Genomic DNA, 26,064 nt, shown 5'->3' with positions numbered 1-26,064 from the left:
GAAATTCATTTAAAATAATTACACTCTGGAATTTGTATTGTCACTTTTGTTATATTGGCCTAGTTAAAAATAAATAATTGCATCATATGAGTTTGATATGCATATCAGCTGTGATCAATTTACCATAACCCATTATGACATTTTAAAACATCTTTCTATTTTAACAATTTCTTCATGGAAATTCATCCATGAAACTTTCTGCTATAAGTCATGCAATGTCTAACTTCATTATATCTTTTTCAAATGATATAAAATTATTTTCTGGTGTATATTTAGTTTCTTTAATGAAACTATGTCATGATCTTAGATTTATTTTAGTGAACATTTCATTTATTTTTTTCTAGTTAATAGTCAAATGAAAAGATGTATACTTTTTTCTGTTTAATTTCCAGATTTAAAAAAATTTGAGTTACTGTTATTAAAACTTCTTCGTGTCAATAAATTTAGTTTAGTTTTTTTTTTTTTATTATTATTATTTTTTTTTTACAGCCTGTGTCACATTGACTTTTTATTGTTCATGAATAGAATTTTAATATGTTCTGAATTTCTTTCTTACTTTTAAGATATTTCAACTTTTCATGAAATAAACAAATTCAGTATCTTTTCTTTATATTTGTAACTTTAAAATATAATGAGCTTTTTTATAACAAACAACTTTCTTAAGATCATTCAGTTCTCATTGAACAAAATGTAAGGAAACTTTTTTTATCCTAACCCAGGGCTGTATTATGAAATAATCAAATTAGGTAATTTTGGTGAAGGAAGTCAGAAACCTTCTATTATTTTAGTAGTTCTTTCGGCATAATCTAATTTTGTACTTCACTTTATAAGAACCATTCACTCAAATTTATTGAAATTATCATTTAAACTTTAAAACAGTATTCTATTAACATTCTTAAATGGCAGCTTTTTTTTTCTAAGTTTTATAGTATTTTGTTTAATAGTTCTAGAAAACATGTGTTGTATAAAAATTTAATCTTGTCTTCTAATTCAGCCAAGGCAACCTTACAAAAGTCTTCAAAATGGCTAAAATGCCATATTTTTATTTCCTTTCCCTTTTTAAAGAGGATCATAAAATAGTGCAGAGCAATCTTATCTTTTTTGACAATGTTTCTTTCCCTTCCTACTGTCACTGTTAATTGATGTCTCCAGCAAGTTTCCGAAGGCAGCAGAACCTCAATTTGTGTTAAGCTTTCTGTTTGCTAATCGCAAAACAGTTTTGCTGAAACTAACTGCAAGGATATCCAAAAGTTTTAACTCAAAAAGAAATTAATAAGATATTGTTTGAAGACACTGATAAATATCATTTAATTTAAACAATGATGATAATGAATTGGACTTTTTGAATTCTTTCACCTATTTTTTTTACATTTATTAAAGTATAATGCACAATCTAACATACATTCTTAAAATTTTTAAGTATGTGGATGCATGATCTGCTTCTGCTCTATTTCAAAGAATTTGATAGTTTCAGATAAATATAAATACTTATTCGTACCCAGTAACCGGTCCGTTCACTTTTCAATCCGTTCACAGATTTCTCCTTTTCTGTTATGTTCGAGAGCTTCCATTGGACAGATCGTATCGATTGTTACTTTCCAGTGAAGTCACGCTCCGGTAAATTTCAGTGATATCGTATCGATTGTTAGTTTCTATCGTGATCCAAAACCTGTAATCGAAATATCACCAGTAATATCGTATCAAGGATTTGAATCACACCCCTCTTTGAAAAGTATTGATCACTTGTATTTGTGACCTTTTGATATTGGTTACGTAATAACCGCTCGTAAAATATTCGTCATCCCTAATCCAAAGTTGAAAAAAGCTTCCCCTTTAGGAGTATATAGTATGTATGCATGCATGCATGCATACATTTTATTGACTTAACTTTTTTTCCCCATCTTCTTTTGCTTACATTGGTAAGGCGAAAAAGTTTTGGCGGGAAATACGGAAATTTGGTTTAGCAATGACTTAATCTCATCGTTGCACTTTCGTTCGTGGTTATTTCTTTGCAGAATATTTATTATATTTAAATATTTTTACTGCATGTAATTTTGTGTAGAAATTTTAATATACGCCGTGAAAGCTTCCAAATATAAGCGCAATGTTCATGTCGCTTTAAAGAATTTGGCATTTCTAATATTAGAGAAGCATATGAAAGGTTAGGTTTTATCTCTTTTTCTTTGTCAAAATTTAAATTAGAAAACTTTACTTTTTCTTATGGACTCTGCTCAAAAAATTGAACTTTTCTTTGGATTCATAATGTATTTTTTATAAATATATAACGCTATTTTGCTTTCAAAAATATAAATTTAGCGCAATATTTTTGAATCAATGCTATTCCGGGAAGATGGGTGTCGGGCCTCTAAGGCCCAAGAGATTCAAATATCCATATAATAACCATATATAACTATATTCAAATATCCATATAATATATATATATAACCCGGGTTTTCCGTGAAAAAATTTTAATTTCACAGTAGCTGCATCCAAGGTGACTTAGAAGCTAATCACAGATATTTCAGAAATTTCTCCCTTTTTCTCATCTAAGGGAAAGATATCCGACCCTTTGAAGCGCGTTCACCTTTCAATGACTGATTAGAAGGTCGCATTTAAGTTTTATTTCGTATTTCAGTTTAAATAAATTTATATTTCTGAAATAAATGTCACCATTTAAATTTGTGAGAAGACCATATAAATTTGGGGATAAACATATTCATGCAAATTTTGTAGGCAGAAGCACAAAACTTTGTATGGTATAGATGCATTTAAAAATTATTTTAATTATTTGTCTTTTTTTCTCCCCTTTATAAAAAATTTTTTGTTACTTATTATTAACATCTACAGAAACCAAAGTATTTTTTAAAAAAATATTTGCATACCTTATTTAATAAAACTTAGCAGTTGGAAGTGCATTATTAAGTCCTTAAAAACTGTTACTGCTATACTTAAACACCACTTTTTTGATCCTTAATATATGCACAAATAGACTAATGCAATATTTAAGGAAATAAATGCTTGCACCCTTTTTGAGATATCCTGGGTGCATATTAAGATCTGGGCAAGCAAATCGAAAGGAATATAATATATACAATGGTGGCCAAAATTGTGGACACTTTTGAAAATCATTATGTTTTCTAACTTTGTATGCTTATAGAAAATGTTACATTTCACAAAATGCAAACTCTTGCATATCATTTTAAAAAGAATTTAAGGCCGATTTCAATACCAAAAGCAAAATTCAAATATTTGCAATACAAGAAGAAAAAAGTTATCCTTTCTTTAATCTGAATAACACACACAGTGATGAAGTGGATTGTAATTTCTAATTTTCCTGATAAATCACTGTTCTTCTTCTGGGAACCAATCAAATGTTGCTAACTACTAGCAGAAGCTGACATCATGTTTAAAGTTGGAACGTCATTACTGTGCTTTTCTCTGTAGAAGGAAGACTGTTTTTTATGTCATTAAATTGCAAGTTAGAAGTTTCGTTAAACTTTTTAATATATAGTTGGAATTTTTGTAATTATTTCTAATATTTAGTCAAAAAGCAATGACATCAAATAAAAGAATGGATTGGACACCTAGAAAGAGCATTATGATCATTGTGTTAAATGAATGTAGTCTTACCTATGCTGAAATTACTAGACATGGGGGTGGTTCAGTGACTACATCTGGAATCCGAACGTTTTGTTTATGATATCAGGAGATAAATTGAATAAGAAACAAAGCAAAAAATGGCTAAAACAGGTGCACCGCATCTGTTGATAATAGAAGAATAAAAAGACTATGTCTCCAAGATAGAAGAATGTCAAAAGCGACCATTAGAAGTCAATTGAATGATGCTGGCATTTATGTCAATTCATGAACAATCAGGAGAAGATTATTAGATGTCGGGCTAAGAGGTAGAATTCAACAAAAAAATTCTTATCTCAATTTATAGTGGCGTATAAAAAGATTACAGTGGGCAAAGGAAAACATTAATTGGACAAATGATCAGTGGTCACAAGTTATACGGGGTGATGAAACAAAGATATTATTATTCGGTAGTGATTGACGAAATTATGTAAGAATGGGAAGGGCGAAGAGCTACATCCTGACTGCATTCACGCAACTATGAAGAATTCAGTTAGTGTTATGATTTGGTCCTGCATGTCAACAGACGGTATTGGTCTCCTTCATGTTATCGATGAGACATTAAATGTTAGAAAATACATTGACACTATTCTAGAGCCAAAACTTACACCTTCCATCAGTGTGATCTCTTTCCCAAGAACGCATCATTTATTTTCCAGCAATATTCAGCTCCTTGTGACACAGCAAAAATATCCAAAGAGTGGTTTAGTACAAAGAGCATTGAATTGTTATCATGGCCAGGAAAAAATACTAACCTCAAAATTATTGAGAACTTATGACGCCGTTTGAAAACTCTTGTACATATGAAGCGTTCATCAACTAAAAGAGAATTAATTGAGGCTATAATTGATTCCTGGCATCAAGCAGTAACGAAAGAAGATCTTAAAACTCTCGTCAGCTCAATGAAACATCAGAGTGAAGCTGTAATAAAAAATAAAGGCTACCCTACTAAGTTAACTCACTGCAGTCATCAGCATCGAATGTATCTCGGTAATTATTGTCGCTCAGCTTTTTTTGTATTGCAAATATTTGAATTTTTCTTTTTTGTATTGAAATCAGCATTAAATTCTCTTTAAAATGATATGTAAGAGTTTGCATTTTGTGAAATGTTGTATTTTTTATAAGCATACAAAGTTAGAAAACATAAAATGCATTTTGTGAAACGTTGCATTTTCTATAAGCATACAAAGTTAGAAAACATAAAAATTTTCAAAAGTGTCCACAATTTTGGCCACCAGTGTATACAAATATATATTCCACTCTTCTCTCAACAAATTTAAAAATAAATTAAAAGTTATTTGAAAACAAATAGAAGTAAGATTGTTCTGCTAATTTATAAATATATTTTTATAAAAGAAATTTGTGAATTTTTTATAATTATGTCTTTTAAGTTATTTACTAGTTTGTATTTTTTCCTCGTAGAATTTAAACATAGCTCTTCCAAGAAAGCACAGAATGTTGCTTCTGCTGGAATTGAAGAAAAAAAAATTTCCAAGCCAATGATTTTTTAAAACCGTATATACAAATTCTTCAAATTTACCTTTTTTTTCCTAATACCATGATTATAGCACCATAATATTGGCACAGCATATCTATATTTATGACTCCATAGCTTGTGATATATTTTCATCATTTTAAGTAGTAATTAGAAAGTTAGATCTAAAGAAATTGTTTTAAGTCAGCATGGATAGCCCAGCAATAAATTTAAAATTTTATGAACTTTTTCATCAGAACTTAAAGAAAGAATATTGTTTCGAGTGTGTTAATATTGGGAATAATTAATTGTGTGGGTTGCACACAGTGAATGCATTTCAAAAAGGTGAATGTTGTACTGAATGGAAACTATCATCATTTTTGCCGTGTGTAAAGTCCTGATCTAGACTGATCAAATAACGAAGCAGAATTTCCAGACAATTCTTTATTTTACAGCCCTATATATTGTTGTTGCTAATCTCCATGGTCTGACTACGTCAGACCAAATCCAAAAATCCGTTGACAAAAAGAAAGTCAAAAACGAGGAAGGGAGAAGAATAAATTTCTCCCCAATGAAATCCTAAACAGTCCAGAATATGTTCAGCAGAGGCCTGATGCTGGCAGCATTTCGGGCAAAGAGGGTAAAATTTTTCACCCTGAGAAAAGAAAAGACATTTAAGGTGGCCACTGGCAAGGCGCGACAGGCAAGTGTTGGTTTTTCTATCACAAGGAAGATTTAAGGACTGCCCCGGCTTATTGGCTCTATACCAATCATGAGTAGGGGGAACCATCCAATTCTTCTTATTTAGGAATTTTGCTTGAGAGAACAGTTCTAAGTGTGTGAGCTCAGCAGAAGATGAAGTCGCTAGGCTGCTTCCTTTCTTTGCAAGCCTGTCTGCTATTTCGTTACCAAGTAGATCCACATGAGATGGGATCCACTGGAAATGAATATCATGTTGAAGTGAAATCAGCTTCAACTTCTGAAGAATAGACAAACTTGCTTTATCTCCAACATAGGTCCAATTGTTAAGGTGTTCCATTGAACTGCGGCTATCAGTAAGAATCCAAAGGTTCTTATAATTATTTTCGTGTAAAATTTTCTTAAGTCCCTCATCGATTGCTAAAAGTTCGCTTCTAAAAACGGAACAGAAGTCTGGATTTCGCTGACATAGAGAAAAACTAGACTGAGGAGTTACAATATAGAAACCACTACCTGCAGAATTGTCGATTTTGCTGCCGTCAGTATACAATTTAATGTCACATTTAGGGATTTCATTAATGACTTCCAAGGCCAATTGTCTAAGGTATTCTGACGCATTTTCCTTTTTATTAATGGGATCAGGGAGGTTGAAATGAAAGTGAACTCTGGTAAGTTCTTCAGTAGGATTCATACAGGAGTGAAGAGAATGTGGCTCTACATTTTTAGGAATTATATTCTGAGACAAGACTTGACTAAAGGGACTATTTTTCTTGAGTCTCTGGAGGTTAGTCCAATTTCTTAGGTATTTTGAGGTGTTGTTTTGAATGCCATAACTGGAAAGTTTGTTGTAATATTTGATAAGGTTAGCATGCCTTCTAACATGGAGAGGTTTAAGGTCGGCTTCATAAAGGACAATATCTAAGGGGCAACTTCGTTTCAGACCAGTTATTATACGAGCTGCACTCAGCTGAACCTGTTCAAGTTTCTTCAAGTTCGAAACGGAGGCACAGCAATAAATTGGGAATCCATATTCAAGTAAAGGTCTGATGATAGCTAGATAGGTAGTTCTAAGGGTAGTCGCGTCAGCTCCCCAGTCTCTACCTGCAATATATTTAAAGATGTTTAATCGTTTTCTTGCTTTTGAGGCTATGTAATCAATATGCTTATTACTTGTAAGTTCAGAATCCAAAACAAATCCTAAATACTTTGGGTGTTTTTCATATGCAAGTTCTTGATTTTCAAGAATCAATTTTGGTTTGTAGTTGTATAAGTATTTATTGGTTGTAAAAAAGGTGGTAATTGATTTGGCATGATTAAATTTGAGTTTAAGTTCTGCAGCAAACTCGGACAAGGCCTTCAAAGACTCATTGAGTTTGATCTCTAGAAGGTTTATATCGAATCCAGAGCTCCAAAGCGCAATGTCATCAGCAAACATACCAATGCGTGTTCCAAAAGAGATAACTTTTTCTGCACCTGCTAAAAACAAAGAGAATAGTGTTGGACTAAGCACTGTACCCTGTGGGACACCTTGGCTAAGATGAAAATTGTTTGAAAGTGTCTTATTGAACCTAACCCTGATAGATCTCTGTTATAGATAATCTGAGATCCATGCCAAAGTATTGCCACGGATGTTAAAGCTATTATACAGCTTAATAATTAATTTGTGTTTCCAAACTCTATTGAAGGCTTTTGTAAGATCTAAAAAAGCAGCCACGGCATGATGCGTTGGCTTGTGGTTATGAGCATCTCTGATAGTTTGGGCAAAGTAAAGAACTTGGTCAATGGTACTGTGGCCCCTTCGAAAGCCATACTGCTCACAAGGCATAAGATTATTTTGGTTTAGGGCCCTATATATACAAAGAACAACTTGTTCTAATCTTGGTTAAATAAATAGTTATTTACAGTAGGAGTAGGAGATACAACAGTCAAATTCGAAGGTTTTTCTTGGAACTCAGTTCTCCATCATGTCAACACACAACTCCAGGGGTAGTTTCTCAGACTCCGAACTCGTGGACTTTGTCCAACCGCCCTCTGCAATTCGTTTCTTCTCTGCTCTCTAAAAAAAATCTCCGCGCTTTATTTCGGCGACAATCTCCGCCTCTTAATTTACATTGATCATTTGAGCTTTCCTTCGGCAATCGGAGTTCAGCCATATGCTCTCTCAGCGGCGCCAGTGGGTCATGGGAAGGTCCTTTCACAAAGAGAAACATCTAGCATCCAGATGTTTGGACATCCCTTTCTCTTTGAAGGTACTATCAATACCTCTGGGACGAGGAATTCCATATGTGGTCTTCCACTGTAGTCGCTAATGAACAGATGCGAGACTACCCAGGTGAAAAGAGCCACCATCTGGCTTTCCCGAGGAGTTTAGTAAGTAACAGCGACGACACAATGAATCAGTACAACAAAATGTCTTATCAATACTGGGAAAAACGGGGAATGTTACACGCGACTGTTTTATACGTTTGAAGATTCTCCTGCTCAAAGACAAGAATCTTCTAAGCTTAAAACATTGCTTCTAAAATTCTGTTATCAAAGATGATTAGAAAATACACTAGTAAGCTAGTGTGCATTTGAAATCTAGCCAGATGTTATAATGTGTAAAATTAATTGAAAGTAGTAAACTTCCCCAAGTTACCTGTAGATCATTTTTTACTCTTTACCAAGCTACCAGAGATAAAATAATACCAGTGAATTCTTTTTTTTTTTTTTTCACTTGTGTTGCAGAGCATATTAATCTGTTTCTTCAAATGTATCAGGGTGATGACCGACTGTTGCCTTCTTATGCATCCGATATTTATAAGTTAGTAAAATAATGTTTGCATTTTTTAAAAAGTTTTGTAAGAAAATTTCTTAGCTGAAATTTCATCTGTAAATATATTATGTAAGTTTAATTTTCCTGATAATGAATTCTATTCTGCAATTGGCAAAGTGAGTGCAGCTGTAAGAGGTGATCAAGTCTCTAATAAGCTATGTTTTAGTAAGAAATGTTATATATATTACTCCGGTATACATGGCAGAGAAAACTAGTAAGTGTGAAAATGAAATGAGTTCTTTTGCACTTGCATCAGAAAAGACGAATAAATGAAGATGACCGTGATGTTGTTCTAATGGAGTATATAGATTTCTAGGGAAATGTAGTCAAATCATCTTTCAAGAATTTTTATGTCAGAAAAATGCGATTGGATAAGGATTCTGTATTAATAAAAATATTGAGGTGGAAAATTTGAATGATATGATATATCTCACTGCATTTAGTCTATGACCATGTAAAATGATCTAGTGGAATCCACCGATTAAATATTACTAAAGATATGAAAATATCAGCATTAGCAGCCCATTTAAAATATCACCTATTTTTGGAGGAACGAAGAGCTAAAGACATTGCTGCCAGTGACATAAAGAAAATTAGAAATCTCTCTTAGAAAAGGAAAGTGATGAAATTGAATTTAATTTTAACACACTTATGAACAAGCTGAGTAAACCAGAGACTTTTCACTACTGAAATGATCTAATGAGTTGTGGAAAATTAACAAGAAAACTGAGAAGCTGCAAGAATGAGATTGAGAAATTACTTTAAAGAAACAGAAGGCTTTGTTTGCATAGTTAATAAAATTTTACATTTTTTTTTAATGAAGTGGCAATGTAATATCCCACCCCCTAATTTAATACAGCTAACTGTAGTATAATAAAGTATTTCCAATGTAGAATGAAAGTACTTTATTTACATTTTCAGGATACTTGCAGAAAAACATTTTAATAACTTAGCTTTAATGTTTCTGAAAAATATACAGTTAGTTAACGTGATATTCTATGTTCATATATGTATATATATATGCGTGTGTGTATGTTTAATTGAATAATTTCTAATTTTAATTAGTTTATAATTTTAATTGAATAGTTTCTTGCTTATCTTAGTGAATTTCGTCGTAATTTAGTTCCATAAACAGTTAATGTTAATATTGGTAAACTACTATGTTAATATTGGTTCTTAACTTTTTCTATAAAAGTATTAAAAAAAGGCTTATAAAATACTTATTTTTTAAAGATAAAATTTTTCTATTTACCCTGTTTACCTTTTTCTATACCACTACTAGTATGGAATCAAAACTTAAAGCATTTGATACTTTTAAATGACTAGTCTCTTAAAAATTTATAATTATCTAGCTTTCTAAAAGATCTGATTTTAATAAATTTTTATCTGAAAAAATTTCCTAAAGGAATTCCGCAGTATATATATAATTTTAATGTTTGGCATAAGTAATGTTTATCATAATGTTTTAAATGGATAAAGTTACTAATAGGGAAGTATAAGGCATAATCTAAAAAAAAAACATTCTTAAAATTCATAAGTATGTGGATGTATGACAATATTTAAATTCCATTTTGCTTAATAAAGATAACTCATTTAAAAATCGCAGAGAAACTGTGGATCTGCTCCAGCTGTATTTTAAAGAATCTGCCAGCTTCAGATAAATATAAATACTTATCTATACCTAGTAACATATTAGACATAGGTATGTGGAAGAATCTTTCCACATACCTAGACAAAGGTATGTAGAAAGTTAAAGCTTTCAGAATGATCTGTAAATGATATGTGCATTTTAATGCATTATTGATGTATAGAAAGAGCCCTGTGAAATTAAGAAATATTAATTTTAATTAGTTACATTGGGTAAAATATCAATTTCTGATATTTAAAACTAAATTCTATTTGTAAACAATAAATTTTTTAATGTATTTAAATTATAACAGGGACTTTGAATTGGAAGTAGTATTGCATTACATAGTTGTACCATTACAGTTACAGTTCCTGCTAACTGTTATTTCAAGTATGTCGCCCCCCCCCCCTTTTTTTTTTTTTTTTTTTTGAATTCTTTCTGAGACATTAATCATTTACTGTTTATATCTTTTTTTTAAAAAAAAAATTAGAGTGAATGAAAATATGTATTTAGCAAGTTTCTGTTATATAACTAATATTTTTAAGTGTCTCTTTATCTACGCTTCCATCTTTCTTTAAATTTTGGTGGTATTTTGGAATATAATGATGTCCTAAATAACATCAAACAAAGTTTAATTCTTTGTTCAATTAAATCTCAAGAATCAAGCAGGCTTGAATCAGAAGACTACCTGGCTTGCTTTCAAGTGTGCTAACACTGAGCCATATCCCCCCACCAAAACTACTAAGTAGTTGTCTGCCATTTATTGTCTAACGAGGTGAGGAACCCAATTTTCTTAAAAGCTTGCCGTATCAAGAGAACCAAGTTTCAATACCTCTCCTTTCCCAAGCAAGATTTTAACACCAATTTTTTTTTTTCCAAGACAAAGTCATCGTAACAAAATATATATTTTTGAGTTCCTAAATATTTCAAAGTATTAATTTTTATAACTAAAGTTTAATATAAATGAGTGTTTTGCTGTCTTTGATAGTAACTTATTTAAATAAAACTTGGATCTGATTGGCTAATTAAAGTTGTGTGATTTGTTTTTAATTATACAAGGTCTATAATGCTAGTTTCATCTTTATGAATGGAGGATTGCGAGTTCAAAACCTTATTCTAACAAAGATCTGCCGTGTATGTGGGTTGGGCTTGTTGCACATTTGGTAAAGCGTCACGAGTGAGAAGTCCTTACATTGGTGTGGTGTGGAAGTTTGCAAAATGGAGTGTTAATCTAAATGTTAATGGAGTTAATCTAATCTAAATCATCATCTGACCATAAATATGAATATATATTAGATGCATCCTCCATAACACCTCGTGTTGTTAAGCGGGATAACAATATATCAAATTAAAATTATTCAGTTTTTACATGGTTTTTAAGCATAAAATTTATATAATATGCTTTAAATTTTTTAGACCAGTTAATTTCAATATTTGATTTTGGACTAACATCTCATAGTTTGACATCTGAATTGCTACTTGTTTAAATTTTAAAAAATTGTGCTCTCTGGAAAATTTTGCCTGAAGCTAATTAACTTAAATGAGTGCAAAGACAGAGTGCTCTACATTTTGCAGCGCATTCAAATAATTTCTGAGATAAAGTTTCTCATTTCAGTGATAAAGAGATACATAGCCCTGTAATAATCGAAATAATTAGATTTTATCAAGCTTCATTAATATTAAATTGTGTATTTGATGTTTTGTATCAAATTTGAGAAATGTTTCTATAAAAATGAAAATTATATACAATATTTCAAATGATCATTTTGTTATTAAAAGATGAGTTTTGAAGTTAAAGAAACTGTCAATTTAAAATCAATAAAATATTTTTTGTCATTCTTAAGTAAATATACTTAATTTATAAGTGTAATGTATTCTTTCCATAGGTGACCAATAGCGATGAATGTCATTGTAACTGGTGCATCAGGTCTTCTAGGACGTGCTGTTGTTACTGAATTTAAAAGAAATTCATGGAAAGTCTTGGGACTTGCTCGAACTAGAGTGAGAGATGATTTAGTACAAATCGATCTTACTGATATTGATGCCGTTTCTGGCATTGTTAGAGAATTCAAGGTAAATTTTAGCACTTTATCAATATTGCTCTTTAGTAAAATGAATATTTTTTATTTTTTATTTTTACTCATTTTCATTAATTTTTAAGCCTATGTTATATATATTTGTCAAAATTAAACTTGTTCCTTCTGCTGAAGCTTTTGTAGTTATTCCTTTTTAATTGAATTTAGTATTTTAATAGTAATTTCTATACTCTATATTGTTTCTTGACTGGATAAAAATAAATTTCTTTTATTTTATAGGCGTTTCTTTTAAAATACAGTTTGATAAATAAGTCATTGTTTGCTGCTTTATCAGAGATAAAGTAGTATTTAAATTCATTGTTGATGAGATATTTAGAAATTTTTTCTGTGATTATCAAGAGTCCATAAAAATTTTAATGGGTTTGTCTAATTCTTTGGTCCAACAGTTGATGTTATAAGTAGTATTGAACTCGCAAAATTCTACCCTTAAAGAATTTTCTCATATTCTGCTGTCCAGTGGAACATAATTGATGGAATATGTCGAAGAACAGCATTTTTATTTTCAAAAGTGGCATCGACTTTTTTAATGCAGTATTGGGACTACTGAAGTCTGCAATCTAATTTTCTGTTAGTATTTTGAAATTTTTCTTGTTGGGACTTTCATTGACCAAATCTTCAGGATTGGATACTGTTTCGTCCATTATACAAAAATTATCAGCACTAACTAACACTACAGTTTTGTTGTTGTTGAGTAAAAATTCATCTGGTGCTTTCTGTATTATCAGTATTCATTTCATTATAAGTAATGACATTATCATATTTCGATGATGAATGTTATTTGCAAATGTTACAAGAAATATATTTTTGATATTTTATTACAAATTCCTTGTTTTGTGTTTGTTTGTTCTGTTAGTGGGTTTTTAAAGTAGCAGCAAGTCTTCTAAATAACTTTTGTAAATTAGTTTCAATAATCTTTTCATTCAATCGTTTAATATCATTGTCTAAGAGTAAAATGTCAATTTTTGTGCTGCAATTCTGAATTTTTGTTTATATTTTATCCGACATAGCAATTATTGAACGTACATTTCTTTGGTTTATTTCATTAAAAGCGGTTAAGTTGGAAATTAGATTTTAATTTTTATATTTTGATTTATTTTTTAAAGATAAAAGAATATAATTTCAATCATTAAGTACAATCACTCTGCAATCCATCTACAAACATATGGTCTGCTGTTCTGATAATGTGTGGGCCACTTTGTTGGGCAATCACATGACTGTCTAATAAGGACACAGGAATGCCTCGCAGGACATTCATACGTGGTATTGATTGATTTCTTGAATGACATACCCTTAACGTTAGATAAAGGCTTTTGGTTCTAGCATAATGGAACTTAGGTGCATTTCAACTCCCCTGTATATAATTGGCAGAATATGAAAATACCCAGGTGACTGGAATAGATGTGAGAGCCCTGTTTTATGGCCGCGATCGCCAGATCTTTACGTTGGGCCATCTGATGGAATTGATGTTTCGAGACCTAGTTACTATAAAAAGCAATTTATTTCACGCCACGCGAATGGATATTTCAATATGTGCAGTCACATTTTGAACATCTTCCTATGTAAACATACACGATTACCGATTTTCATGTTTCCAATATATGTTTTTTTTTTCTGTTCCCCTAACTTCTGTTCCCCTTCATGAGACTCCCTATGTATTATAATACTTACCAGTGCTTCCTTACTGCCATGAAATCTTAGAGTATTAATGATAGAATCTCTCTTCTTTTACTATAATATGGTTTTTATCTAATGGGTTAAATTTTCCTTAATTTTTATTTCTGAACAATGTTTAACCAAAGCTATTTTGCTGGAATTCATTTATGACAATATCAGAGTTAAACACAATCATGCAGCAATTCATAACTTCGAAAATGTCAAGCACCAAAAAGAAATAAAATATTAGAATCAAATGACTTTAGTGAAATATTGGTTAAATCTGAAAGATTTCTTTCTGCTTCGGTTTTTCAGTTTCAGCATAGAAAATTGATTATTCAGCTATAATATTGATTATTCTACAATTTAAGACTGTGTATAGCATGTATGAGCTGATGTTAGAAAAACTATCGTCAACATAACATAATGATAGTTAAGACAATGAAACTAAATGGAGAATGAGAGGCCCTAAATATAAGGAAAAGTGTTACAGCAATTAATAATTAAATACTTATTAATTCAATTCTTTACTATTCATTTCTTTGAAAGTAACTGTATCATCCTAGTTTTTAGGCATACTTTTCTCAGCTTTACATAACTCTAATTTCGTTATGTAGGGTCTCATAAAGAGCTAGTTTGTTTGTACTAAACCTTTAATATGTGAATAAATGTCGATAAAAATGTTTGAAAAATTTAGTAGAATCCCTCTTCAGATGCTACATTGAACAATATTTCAATGGGTGATTACTACAACCAGGCTAATTGAATATTTTTTTAATCTGTGTTTGCCTTGAAAGAAATAAAAATGCATGCATCCCCCCTTTCATGGTTTTTAGAGAATGTGTGAGAAAACACGGTTTTAAAAATCATTAATTTGAAGCTGTATGTCATTAGAAATCCTATTTCTAGATTAATCTGCTGCAATATCGAAAAAGAATTTAAAGCATGTGGAATTCCAGTTACCTTGCTTTAAATCAAAGTTTCTGAATTTGAATATGCTGTAAATAGATGCCAGATGTTAAAAGTTGATATGATACAGCTTTATATTCATCTTGGGACTTCAGATTTCTAAATAAATTTTTATTCTTGTTTTATTGAACATATCTTCCAAAGTATTCTTTGCATTTTACAATTTCAAGTGGCTTAGCCCATCGTGAAAATTGTAACCAGAAGAAAAAAATTTTGGAAACAATAAAGGTATCAGAAATAACAAATTTCTCTGAAGGTGGGCAAACGAATCAGAGTTTCATATCTAGGTATTACCAGTGACATTCAAGCTCTTCAGCAGCATTTTTATTGTAAGAATATCATAATAAAATGCTTTGTACAAATTCTAGACTCAATGTATTTCAGGGTAGTAACAGTAACTTGCCTAATTTTTACGCCATTTCGCTTGATCCTGGAGCTCTGAATAATTGAAAACGTTGCCTACTTATTGAAGTGAATTTTCCTTTCACAGCCTTTTGAAAATTATAAGTAATATCGTTAGCACATTGTGAACTAGCCCAATGGCAACTTTTTTACTTTCACATATTTCACTGATTATTTAGTGAACTTGTTTATACCATGATTTGAACGTTTACGAAATTCTTTTAGGAAATATCTGCTTGTAAAAGTGTTTTCAGGAAATGAATTATTAAAGAAGAAACAATCAGTTTGTTTTGTTTAACAAGCATAATATTGCTTGTAATAAATTTGTTTTTCCATTAATCTTTGTTTTCATAGGAATGTATTAATATTTTTCTGTGAATTATTTTATTTATGGCATGAATCCACTACCCCCTCCAGTATTGCATGTTCAAAAAGGTCTTTTTTAGTCATATTTAAGTGAAGTTGTATGTTTTTCATATCTTTCCTTGTAGAGTATTTATCAACCTTTCTTTAAAAATTTTCGAAAAATTACCATTACTTTTCTTGAATGAATTGATGAATTAAAATGATCCACTTACCTGATTCTTTTGTCTTTATATGTCAGTAAAAATACCTTGACTTGGTTTGTTTCCATTTAATTTGTTCTATGCCATCTGTTTTAAAACCTTTTTTGTTCATGAAAAATCTTGGACGTTTAAAATATATTTAAATGTTAGTTTGTACAGATTATATTTTAACAAGATTTGAAAAACACATAAAAAATAATAGAATGAATGCTCTTTCAATATCTTCTAAAAATGCTACTAAATGCTGCTAAGTATGTAAAACTCTTTATGTAGAAGTTAATAGCTTTTCACTTATGATATATTTCACCGTATATATACAAATATTAGAAAAATCTGGGATTTCCTTACTTCAACAATCCATAATTTAGGTAATGGTATTTATAAGATTCTTTTTGAAAGTTTTGATTTGTTTAACAATTAATAGCTTAAAATTGTTTGTAGAAGTGTATAATTCAAATATTGAGATATCTGTTAATATTTACGACATTTTCCGTATATTCATTGTGACTTTCCTTCTTAGCCACATGCTATAATCCATTGTGCTGCTGAGAAATCGCCTGACAAAATTCAAATGGATCCAGATTCCTATTATCCATTAAATGTTACAGTTCCAGGAGAGCTTGCTAAGCTGGCCGGTAATCTGCCTTCTTTTATTTATTTTAAATTATATTTGAATCTGTAAAATCAAATACAAACTATTTTCAGTTTATAGAAACTTATGTGCATCCTTTTTAATTCTTCCAAAATGAAAACCATAATCCAGTTCTTGAACTACCATAAGCCCATGCCGAACATATGAGTCATATTATTTATAAATTGAGTGCATGGCATAAAGTCATTCCATTGAATTATCTTTCTATGAGAAAACATGCTGTGATGAGGATATTTGAAAAAGAATTCTAACTCAGAAGTTGTCTTCATTATTTAATCGTAGTTCAAAATTACTAGAACCATCTCAAAATGCCGCTTCAAAAATGGAGTTGTAATATTACAAAACTATTAGCATTAATTTTTTCAAATGTAGTGTCTACATGAAAATATTTATCATCTAAATTGAAAGTAGTATATTTGCTTTCTCATAGTATTGTATGTTAAAAGTATAATTCCAATAATTTTTTTAAAGGAAAAAATTGTATCTAACAATTCTTAGGATGATGCTTAAACATTAATTAATTTTAGTTTCAAATATTTGTCAAATTTCATTATCTATAATATTACTATTGCATTGTTCAATGTTGCTTTTATCGTTTTCTTTATTTTCTAGTTAATTAACGAATCCACTTAAAATCTGTGTCGCCATATTGAATCATTTTAATTTTTTCAAAATCTGATACTCTAAAAAAGATATGAACTTTGTATAGGTAAAAAATAATTTGAAGTTTTGCAATGTTTTGCTGAATTAACAAACTTTTTCACAATGATGAAAATTTATGGGGGGAAAGCAATAGCAGTGCATTTATAATTATTGCAAATGCAATGCATAGAATTTCCTATAGTGTGATAGTATTATTTGTCTGTAACAACATGACTACTGTATTTGAATATTGCTTTTATCAGGATTTTTCTTTAAATTATTTTATTTGGCAGTTTGTGATATAGTTAAACTAAAAAATCGTGATTATGATAAGCAAATGAATAATAATTAAAGAAAAATGTCAATTTGAAATATTAAAATTTATCTTCACTCTCTTGTCATCTGTTCTCTCTGAAAAATAAATGAGTACAATTTCCATTAATGTTTAGCATTTTGCAACCATTTACCAATCATTTGATTCCTGTTGTCTAATTTTTTAACTATTTGACCCATCTGTATGCATTTGAAAAAAGAATTGTTTAAATTAAAAATTTGAATTGTTGTATAAATTTATTAACTATATCGCCATTTTTAACCATTGAATCATACTGAATATTCTGTGTTCTAATTTCTTATTTAGCTGAAGTGAAGGCTGTTTATGTGTTTATAAGTACTGATTATGTATTTGGTGGTGACAACCCCCCATATGCTGAAGATCGGAGTCCTGATCCTTTGAATATATATGGAATTTTTAAGGTTGAAGCTGAACGAATTATTACTGAGATCAATCCAGGTAAAAAAAAGTATATATTTTTACTGTTAGTAAACATTAGTTTTAATTTATGCAACTAATTTTACACAATAGTTTACACAGTTAATTTAATTTTTTTAATCAAATAACAAAATTATACAAATGTGTGTTGTTCTGGAAACAGTATAAGGAAATTAAATCACAAAGAATATCATAAAGCAATTTGTAAACATTAATTAAAAACAAAATGTGTACCATTATAATTGGGTTAAAATACCTGTGTATTTAGAGCATTTCTATCAATGCATCGCACTTTTAAGATTTTCATTTATCCTCCAATTTTTTTTTAATATAAAAGCTTTATTTTCTTTTAGTGTTCGAATTTCTTTTCAAGATTTTATTATTGATTAATAAATTTTTCTAAGGCATTCTCTGTATATTTTGTTATTATCTGTATATTTGTTATTGAATGAATGTCAAAAGAATATTACTATAAATAAAATTGTTTGCATACTTATTTAGGAAATTTTAATATTTATTGTCTTAATTTTTATTTATTTAATTATTTTTCAACAATCATTTAAATTTTGATTGAAAGTAATTAAGGACTGCAGTACCAAAAATATTAAATCTTTGGAAAAAATTGATACTTCAATTTTAGCAGTATTAAGATATATTTTTTGTTCAGAACATTTGTATTTATCTTAAGATAATATAGACAATTTACACAAGATATAATGATTTGTATTCACATTTTATTCAAAATGGAACTTTATTTAATTGCAGAACATTATTTCTATTCTGCAGAAATTAATTTTTGTGTTTTATAACTTGATGCTGCTAAATAGTTGAATTTGTTTTGCATTAGCAGAATTCATCTTACATTAGAAAAGTATTAAGAATTTATGATAGAAAATTGTTATTTTTTTACAGGGAGTGTGAGCAATTTATCACATCTGAATACATAAGAATAATGGAAATAAAATTTAAACCAAAATAAAATTCAATTAATTCAAAAACTTCGCTTTGGCTTTCCTATTGCTTTTGTTCAGTCGAATTACAGTTTCAGATATCGCCCCACAGTCAAAATGTGAATTATTTAGTTTGAATTGAGTAGGAAAAGTAATCACTGTATAATAAATTTTCAAATTTTAATTTGGGTGTGCAAGGTGTACTGTATCAGTCGTTATGACAGCGTAAACGAAATGCAGTAATGTTGCATCTGCGAAGCATAGCAATGGACGGTTAAAAATCTTAGTGAGAGGGATAAAAAAGTTTTGACTCGCATAGTGGCTTGAAAGCACAAGCAATCTTTATCCCAATTAACATCCAAAATAAATAGTCATTTCCAGAACCCCATTTCAGCTAAAACTGCCCAAAGGGAACTTCATACTTCGAATGTTTGTAGAAGATTTGCAATTCGTAAACCATTGGTAAAATCCGTCATGTTTTTCAACGATGCTATTGGTATAAAACGCGCAGAAACTGGAGTCCACAACAGTGGCAACAATTCATCTAGTCTGATGAATCAACCTTCACCATATTTCATCAATAGCACACGTTTATGTGCAGAGAACGCTCACAGAAACATTTCTTCCTAATTGCCCCTTGCCGACTCTGAAACATGGAAGTGATACTTTTATTATATTGGGTATGATATCTGGGCATGGTCTTCTGTCCCTTTGTGTTCTGCATGGAAAGATTACAGCTGCTCACTATGTTGATATTCTGGGAGGACCAAGTACATCTTTTTCTCCACACTTTACTTCCCGGAGAATTTGCACTTTATAAATATGGATAGGGCCACTTTTTCAAGTGCTCCTATCCATATTGCTAAAATCTTTCATACATGATTTAAAAAGCATAATGAGGAAGCAGATAATCTTGCTTGGCCGAATCTGTCTCCTGACTTGAACATTATTCAACATTTAGGAGGATATTGGGAGTCAAAACTGTGCTCGATTGACTCCACCATCTACGCTTTCGGAATTAGAGACAGCTTTCTAAGGACTTCTGAGGAAGAATCACTTCATATTCTATTAATTGTTGTTCATGACCTCTATGCATCCATCCCATGTCGCATACAATCCGTAATGAAATTAAAAAATGCTCCAGCCTTCTAATAATAAAGCTTTTATTTCATCTTATTTGGTCACCCATTTGTATTTCATCAGTGCATTGGCTTTGCTCGTACCTGGAATTCTTGTTGGATGTAATTATTGAACCTGTGACAATCTGTCAATGATTCCTTAGGAACTGAATTTGTGCATCACCTAACTGTCTTTTCATTTATGTAATATGAAGAAGGGAATGCCAACCCAAGCTCTTATACTGTTATCTGATGGCGATTCCACTTCGCTTGGTTGTTGCTTCTGGACGATTCCTACAAGATACATTTGCAATGTCACTCATAGCGTATTAGCACATATCTGGTGTGGCATTAATCCAAATCAAACTATTAATGTAAATAAAGCCAAGCCACCTATATAGCTGATCTGTATGTAAAAACGTATTTGCATGCAACAAAGATTCAATTAAATAAATCCGTTCTGAGTCTACAAATAGGCATTAAATTACTTTTAAAAAATACTTTAATAAATGTCTCGTATTCTAAAGAAATCCTTAAATCCTAGTTTATGTATGTTTTTAATTTGATATTAAGAGCTTTCCCAAGTCATTGAAAGGAAAATTCGAAGGTAAATAAAATTCCAGTTTCTGTATCATCATTAAAACTTATACTACAGAAAACTAAACTAGGACCATCAAAACTGCTTGTTTTTTATTGGTCCTTGTATAAGGGCCTTAAAATTTCTTATTTTTCTTTCTAAAGAAACTGAATTTTCCCCATGCTAGATCAACCAGGTTATATGAATACATTTTTACTGGGTTGTCTCATCAATAATCTTCCTAGTGGAAAGTGCTACAGGAGGTCAGTGTAAAAAGTTTTCATTCTGTTTAGGGAAATACTGAGTATGTGTGTGGGGGGGGATGGGTATATATTTTCTTTCATGTCCTTTTGCATGTTCAGGTAGGGAAAAAATCGTTTCTCTTCGGGAATAATTTTATGCCTTCTTGAAAATGACTGAGGGTTTCTTTTCCCCCAAGTGTTCGCTGTTGCTCTTGCGCCCGTCGTCACAACTTTATATTTCATTTGTTATATTTCAACATCGTTATTAGTGAATTATTTAAGTATTTTTCCTGCAAATAATTTTCATGCAAAAGGTATAGAATTTTTTAGAATATGCAGGGAAAATATGTATTTAATACTCTATGGACTTTAAAAAGTAAATTCATTGAAGGATTAAAGGTTTGCAAAAATGAAAGTAAAGCAGTAAATAATACTAAGGAATTGAGAATATCAGCAACCGGTTCAAATTGAATAGTTTGAAATTTACATTGTGGCAGAGTGGATCTTGCTGCCTTATCTTTTTCTGTATTTAAATTTCGCGAAAATGTTATTAAAGTTTGTGCACTCATGGTATCATGAAAAAATCAGGAGAATTGTAATAAGAGATAACACAAGATAAGAAAATCTTTTTTTGAATTTTTGTCAATTTTTAGCATAAATTTCACTGCATTTGAGAAGATTAATGTATTCATCAAGAAAAAAAAATTTCCCCTTTTTGTTAATGGCTTTTCCCCTGTCTTACCGCTATTACATTATATAGACTTTCTTCTCGCTTTTAGGTAGTTGTATTTTACGTATCCCTGTGATATATGGAGGTGAAGAGAATGTTGAAGAAAGTGCTATATCCTCTCTTATAAATGCTATAAGATCAAATGGTGTGAAGGAAGTATCTAATTATGAAATAAGATTTCCGTCGCATACTACTGACATCGCATCTATCATCTATCAGTTAGTGCAGAGAAAGCTTCATGTAAGTTATTCACTTTTGAATAATTGAAAATTCTATGTTCTATTCAAAATGTTTTTGGTGCAGTTTTTATATTTTAATGTTTGTTAAAATCTTGTTATTATTTAAAATACAAAATAATGCTACTTAAAGGAATTTTGAGATCCTTTCTCTGAAAGATTTTTCCAAATTCAAAACTTTACTCATTAAATAAATAAAATGTAATACGATGAGTTTTAGAATGCTAATACTGTTAATTTCAAGTTTTAATTTCTAGATCTTTTGTTATTGTTAAGCTAGATCTACACGAAATACATTTCTGCAAACTCAGTTGGGAAGATGAATAGGAAACTAAAGCATATTTAAAGATTATATTCTAAAAGGAAATTTATTTAAAACAGATATTTTTGTTTTAATATTTTTATTTATAAATGTTGAAGAATCTGAAAGGAAGTACTTCGTTTTAGGATTCCATATTTTTCTGCTTTATTTAACATGTAGTCGGGACCAGTAGTTTAAAAAGCGCTGTCTGAATAATATTATAGATTGCACTTTTAATATGATACAAATTGTTTTCTCCAGGGTCCATTATTAGAACACATAATTTATCATTGGTGCGGCGCTGAAGCATTAACGAAATATCAAATGGCAAAGATGATTGCCGAAAATTTTGGTCAGCGTCATGATAATATTATTCCTTTTAATTTCGCAAGTCCTGGTGTTCCAAGACCAAAGAACGCCCATCTAAGTTGTGAAAGACTGGAAAACCTTGGTATCCGGCGCCATACAAGATTTGAAGAAGGCATTCAAGAATTTAGAAAGTTTTTTCAATAAAACGTCAGCACTACTTACGTTTTTCTATGTGACTAAATTAAAAGTTTGAGCTGTATTCATTTTATAAATGATTGTGCTATCTGCTCAGTTTGATATTCTTGTCATTAACAATTTTTTATATTCAATGTTGTGAACATCATTCCAGTATTTTATATATGATATTGACTGTAAATAAATAAAATTTTACTGTTTGTTTTTTAGAGTTTTCCTCCTATTTGTAATATTTAAAATTATAAGTATTTCTATAACATAACTTTCGTGAAAAGTGTTTCCCTGATTTGCTACATCCCAAATCCAAGCATACTATTTAAATATACAAATCTTACATTCAATCGAGTTTCAATATACAAATCTTACATTCAATCGAGTTTCGAACACGCAGCATTATGGTGTTGAAGACGAGATTCTGTCACTGGACGACCATACCTTAGGTGAACTAAGAACAACGTAACTTAAAAGTATGATGCACTGCTTTCATCTAGTAGTAGTGTTATTGACTCTTAACTTCTCAGGGGTTGGCAGACAAAAAATAAATAATTAAAACTTTTAATACAAAAGTTTAATATGATGTGGCCTGGTGTGAATAATCCCTTAAGTAGTTATGAAATGAAATTTCAATCACCTCATTTCCTCCCCGTTTGTGCTGCATGACCCATTTACCCACGTGTCTTCCCTACAACATATTCCATACCGGTTGAAAGCTTTTCAAAGTTATTCTGGGTTTTGTGTTCACGAGATTATATGAGCAAAGCACCAGGAACATTTATAAACTTTTTAAATAAGGGATAGGTTTTGATTCTAGGCAGCAAAATATGAGAAGATATGCAAAAATATTTTAGAAACCGCATAATGAAGACCATTTCACAAAAGGAATCTACTTAAAAATGAATTTTTTTGTCCAATACAGGGGTGTTTGTGCTCCGGGGAAACCCCGGAATTCCGGGGATTTTGAACTTTGATACCCGGAAATTCCGGGGATCGTCGTTCAAAAGGAAGTAGGAATAATAATGAATTATTTATTTTGATCTGGGTAATTTTGTTTGCTTTGAAAGCAGAAAACGCAAGGTCAGTGTGTGTGGTGAAAACTTTTCCTTTCTTTCTCCAAAGGCAGTGATAATGCGTGAAAAGGGGGAAAAAACTTCTTTTTTGTTCTTTCCTTATTGCGAGTTATGACTCATTCCCCCGGTTCTCGGACATTCTCTTCTGGATTCTTTTCGGCACGTAGGCGCGGCAGAAAAAAAAAGGGAGAGACTTCGTTCGACCAGATGTGCGATCACGTGACCTGGGTTCAAAGGTCTTAATTTTGCAAAAAAAAGTAATTCATTGAACTTTTATAATTAGGTCATTCAATACTTCATAATCGTAATTTTTCATCCCCCCCCCTTCTCGAAACTCCAAAATGTCGGTAGTAAGTCCGTAAAAGTTTCAGGGGATTTTTTGGGGTCCCACAAACACCCCTGCCAATAACAAAGATTATAGTGAAGTTTTAGGTCTTTAATCTTGAAAACATCTTCTAGACTGAATCTTTAAGTTCATGCAATCCGAATTTCTCCTTACTTTTCGATCTGATTTATTGATTTTGATTCCAGTTCTACAGTGCATATAAAAAAGCTACTGTTTCTGCATGTACTTTAATGCATGCGTGTTAAACTTTAATTAATCTGAATTTGAAAACTAACATGTTTCTTTTTTTCTTTCTTTTTTTCCTTATCAAAGTCATAAAAGTGAGATGTCACTCATTTGGATAACCTAGAAAAATCAGAGAACTGTGCATTTTTCTATTGTAAACCTGGCAAATTTTCATTGAAAATATTTGTTCTTTTTATTCTTTTAAAAAATTGCTGTGAATTTTTTTTTTATTTGCAACAACCTAAAATTGCATATTTCTTTCCTTAATACGTTCTACCGTGTCACTCATATTTGGGTGACAGCAAAAGTTCTCATCGGACCGCATTCCCATATTCGGACACTTATTTGAATACTTACGAAGTATCTTCGTTGGTATTTGGAAAGATATTGCACAAGAATTAATGAAACTGTTGAATTGTTATAAAAACAATTAAAAAATGTTTCATTAAATTATTTAAAATATAAAGCTTTATAAAGCTTTCTACACAAAGCTCAGGTTGGTTATGACAATTTTGACAAAAAAATTTGTTGTTTCCTATAAATTCCCACTTTGATCCGTCCATTTGATGTCTTTCTTCTGTCTGAATAATATAGTTTACATGCGTGTCTAATTATTCCAAAATCATTTTTCCGAACTGCAATGTTATGCTGACTCTGTTGAAGTCAGGCTTTTATAGTATTTTCAAACAACCCTAATAATTTTGTAGCTAATAATTCTCTGTATCTTCTATATTTACATTTTTCTTTGTTGCAGTTTTGTAAATTATCAAAGCTTTTACATTTGAAATTCCTTGCAGAAGTTAAATACCAAGTTTTTTTTTTTTTTTTTTTTTTGTGGCAATAAATTTTATCTGAATAATTTATACCACTTTTTTCCTTATTATATTCATGAACAGTTATTAGTTTCAGCTTTTGCATATTTGTTAGCTTGTAGAAAAAACACGAATGTTTGCCATGTACAAGAAAACACATTATTTACTTTGTACCATGATGAGAGCGAGTTTTGTGGATAAAATTCTCACTTCCCGCGCCTTTCTCCTTTTGAGTACGATAATCCCGTTATTATCTGTGGATGCCATCTCTGCTTTTCTTAGTTTGCAATGAAGAAAAACTTTTGATTTTTATTTATTTAAGTATTTTTAAGTGTTCCAACTATATAAGTCTTGCTGTTTAGGTATGATATAGCTAATTCATTACTTGTAAAAAAAATTATCTATGGACCTTGGTGGAAAAGCTCCTCGGCAAGCTGTAGACATATATTGTGTGCCAATCCAGTTTTTCTAATACCGTCAGCTGACTTACCAAATTAAAATATCCTTCGTTTCGGCATGATTTAAATAATTTGATCCCATATTTGTGTGCTTTATTTCATATATATTGTTTGAAGATGTATCTTTCGCTCTTTTTAATCAACTTTTCATCAATGACAATGTGTTCATCAGACTTGAATATTTTTTCTTTTTACATTTTCTTTGCAGTTTGTCGGAAAGCAGAAGCATTTTTCTAAGCCAGTCATCACGGGCTACGGATATATTATTGGCAAAATGAAAATAATAATTCAAATCTTTCATGAAATAATGGTACGAGGTAACTGAAAATTCTATACTGAGCTTTTCGACCAATAATTTGTTATAGAGTTCGCTTTTTCAAATTCCATCCTATATATGTTGTAAATATATACAACATATGTCTCAAGATTTTTTTTATTATTATTTCAAGATTAATCAATGTCCACTTATGCATTTGTGAACATGGAATTAGCTTA

The 26,064-nt window shown here is 30.6% G+C and overlaps 1 protein-coding gene across 1 annotated transcript in view; it reads left to right on the top strand.

Moving 5' to 3' along the window:
- Positions 1–22,870, top strand: part of LOC129958688 (methionine adenosyltransferase 2 subunit beta-like) — a 29,478-nt gene extending 6,608 nt beyond the window's left edge. The window contains exons 2-6 of the mRNA XM_056071334.1: positions 12,138–12,324; positions 16,458–16,572; positions 17,872–18,024; positions 21,670–21,860; positions 22,419–22,870. Coding sequence (XP_055927309.1) covers positions 12,151–12,324; positions 16,458–16,572; positions 17,872–18,024; positions 21,670–21,860; positions 22,419–22,670 — 885 coding nt within the window. The 5' untranslated portion in view covers positions 12,138–12,150 and the 3' untranslated portion in view covers positions 22,671–22,870. The remainder of the gene's footprint in view (positions 1–12,137; positions 12,325–16,457; positions 16,573–17,871; positions 18,025–21,669; positions 21,861–22,418) is intronic.
- The last annotated feature ends 3,194 nt before the right edge of the window (positions 22,871–26,064 follow it).

This window comes from Argiope bruennichi, chromosome X1 (assembly GCF_947563725.1).
Source record: "Argiope bruennichi chromosome X1, qqArgBrue1.1, whole genome shotgun sequence".
In the NCBI taxonomy this organism is placed as follows: Eukaryota; Metazoa; Arthropoda; class Arachnida; order Araneae; family Araneidae; genus Argiope; species Argiope bruennichi.
Note: the sequence above shows the minus strand (reverse complement) of the source record. Positions and strands in the feature narration are given on the sequence as shown.